We start from the raw sequence: 2,254 nt of genomic DNA, 5'->3' as shown, positions 1-2,254 counted from the left end.
TGAAAATTGCAGACTCGGTGTGATTGAGTCTGTACATGAGGTTATGAATAAGTACAACATTCCTCACGCCCCCTAACATCGGCTTGAGCGGTACTCAATTCTCAACACTTAGTGCATCAATGATCCCGAAGAACCAGAAAAATACAACACTGAAGTGAAGCCTTACTATAATTTTTTTTATCTATTTTCATTTTCCATTTTCGCGGAACCAATGATTGAGTTCTGCTTTAGACTTAAACTCAAAATATAATATAATGATCAAAAATTTGCAAACAAGAAATGTTGTTCATCTTATGTTAATAAAATAATAATTGTTGCTATGATCGGAGTACAATACGGGTGTAATCTTTGTATAATAAGTAACGGATGTATTTAATTTAAATCCAATGGAGAAATAAGTCAAATTTGTTAACAATATGATTTAGAAAATGTCTAACAACCATAATGAATTTGACATTGCCTATTGTGAGCCAGTTTTAGCCTACGTGTAGGTTCCTGGGTTCAAATATACATAATTAAAGGATTTAGATTTCTTCAGTTTATTATATACAAGTTTTACTCCTTATATATACAGATGGGTCTAATCCAGGAGACTGCCATATAGTTTGTACTTTCGGTTTCTATAGTATATTAATAGTGTAATTTTACGTGTGTATCTTATTATTTACATAATTTAAGTTGACTTGTATAGATATAATGAATATAAACTTACTCAACTTATTCCATACCCGAAAACAAGGACAAAGTTGGAAACGATAAAAACCCGACTACGTGTATATACATGTAGATCTATTATTGATTTTTCAAATCCAGTAAGCCTTAAAAGTTATTTATTATCCACGGCACATAAAAGTGTTTGAACAAAAACTAAATTTACCTCTTTTAACTAAAGGCGTGGGCAAATTGCCAACATGTAAAGAGATTTTGAAGGTTTTTTTGTTACAAAATTCTCCTTTGTATTTAAGTAAGAGATATCTGACAGACGGAAATTTAAAGTTTTACTCGTGAAAAAAATACATGCAAATGTTGAACATAAAAAACTGTTTTAAACATTTGTTTAAAAGCCTGTTAACACGAGAAGACAACTTTAACTAATGTTAATGTCATAATGGCGACTAAAGGAAGTGAAAATGCATCAGATGAGTTGATAGAAATTAAATGTAGTGTTTGTGCTGGGAAAAATATAACACGAGAAGCGGAAAAATATTGTGTAGAATGTCAGGATTATTACTGTATACCTTGTACAGACATGCACAAAGCGTTTCCTGCAATGAGGGGACACAAATTGTTGGACAAATCTGAATTTCGCACGAAACGGACGCTGACATCTTTACCGATTTATCCGACAGAGAGATGTCCGATTCACAAGGCCAAACTGTTGGACATATTCTGTGAGAACCATGATGAAGTTCTCTGTGCAACATGCGTAGCAATCAATCACAGGTATACATTGCTGTTTGTTTTTTTAAAGTATGAACTAAAATAAACACTTGGTTACATACACCATGGACAAAACATCAGGTAGAGTTTGGAATGGAGCAACTGAGGAAATGTTTTCCTTTTAATTATGTCCCTGTGCTGCTTCACCATTGTGTACGTACTTATTTAATTTTTTCGCCCCTAACCTGTTATCATGGAACCGCCCCTGGTGTGGGTTGTATCGGTTACTCTTGACTGGTGAATAAAATCAAAATACTCCAGCATGACTTTAATCACTTACTTTGTAACTGTTTAAGACATGTACAGTAGTTGTAAAATTTGTTTTAAAGTCAAAAAAATAAATTATATACCTTAGAGATAGACAGCATAATATTGTAATACTCACTGGAAAATTTGGTCATAGAAATATTTCATGTTTCAAAGTGTGTTTGTTTGATTTTACGCCTTTTCCCAACAGTATTTCAGTCATATAGGCGGGTAGTTTCCAAACCATCGTTCCTGGAGAGTTACACCAGCACTAGACCAGTATTAGACTACCTTCCTCCGCGCTAAACTACCAAAGCATCTCCCGGGGATCGAACCCACGCCAGAGATGTAACTGGATTACCGGCGCCTGGAACAGTAGGATAGATGTCCCTATCATATTTATATTATAACGGGCACAAAGATTGATTAATCTTAACGACTGTTTTTCCATTTAGTTTAATATAAGATACCATGAAAGCCTAATAGCACCAAACACAGTTAAATATAATATTGGACCCAAAAAAGGTGTAGTAACACATATCGAATGGCGTACATATTCGGCCATTAT

At 34.0% G+C, this 2,254-nt stretch overlaps 1 protein-coding gene across 1 annotated transcript; it reads left to right on the top strand.

Annotated features, from left to right (window-relative positions):
- Nucleotides 1-1,108: 1,108 nt before the first annotated feature.
- On the top strand, nt 1,109-1,443 carry LOC132753544 (E3 ubiquitin-protein ligase TRIM33-like; the record flags this gene model as incomplete). Its single annotated transcript, XM_060744021.1, has 1 exon — nt 1,109-1,443. A coding segment is annotated over exon 1 (335 nt), but the record flags the coding sequence as incomplete, so codon positions are not given.
- Nucleotides 1,444-2,254: the final 811 nt, after the last annotated feature.

The sequence above is a fragment of the Ruditapes philippinarum genome, unplaced genomic scaffold, assembly GCF_026571515.1.
Source record: "Ruditapes philippinarum isolate M1 unplaced genomic scaffold, ASM2657151v2 ctg13940_1_1_1_1, whole genome shotgun sequence".
NCBI classification, from domain to species: domain Eukaryota; kingdom Metazoa; phylum Mollusca; class Bivalvia; order Venerida; family Veneridae; genus Ruditapes; species Ruditapes philippinarum.
Note: the sequence above shows the minus strand (reverse complement) of the source record. Positions and strands in the feature narration are given on the sequence as shown.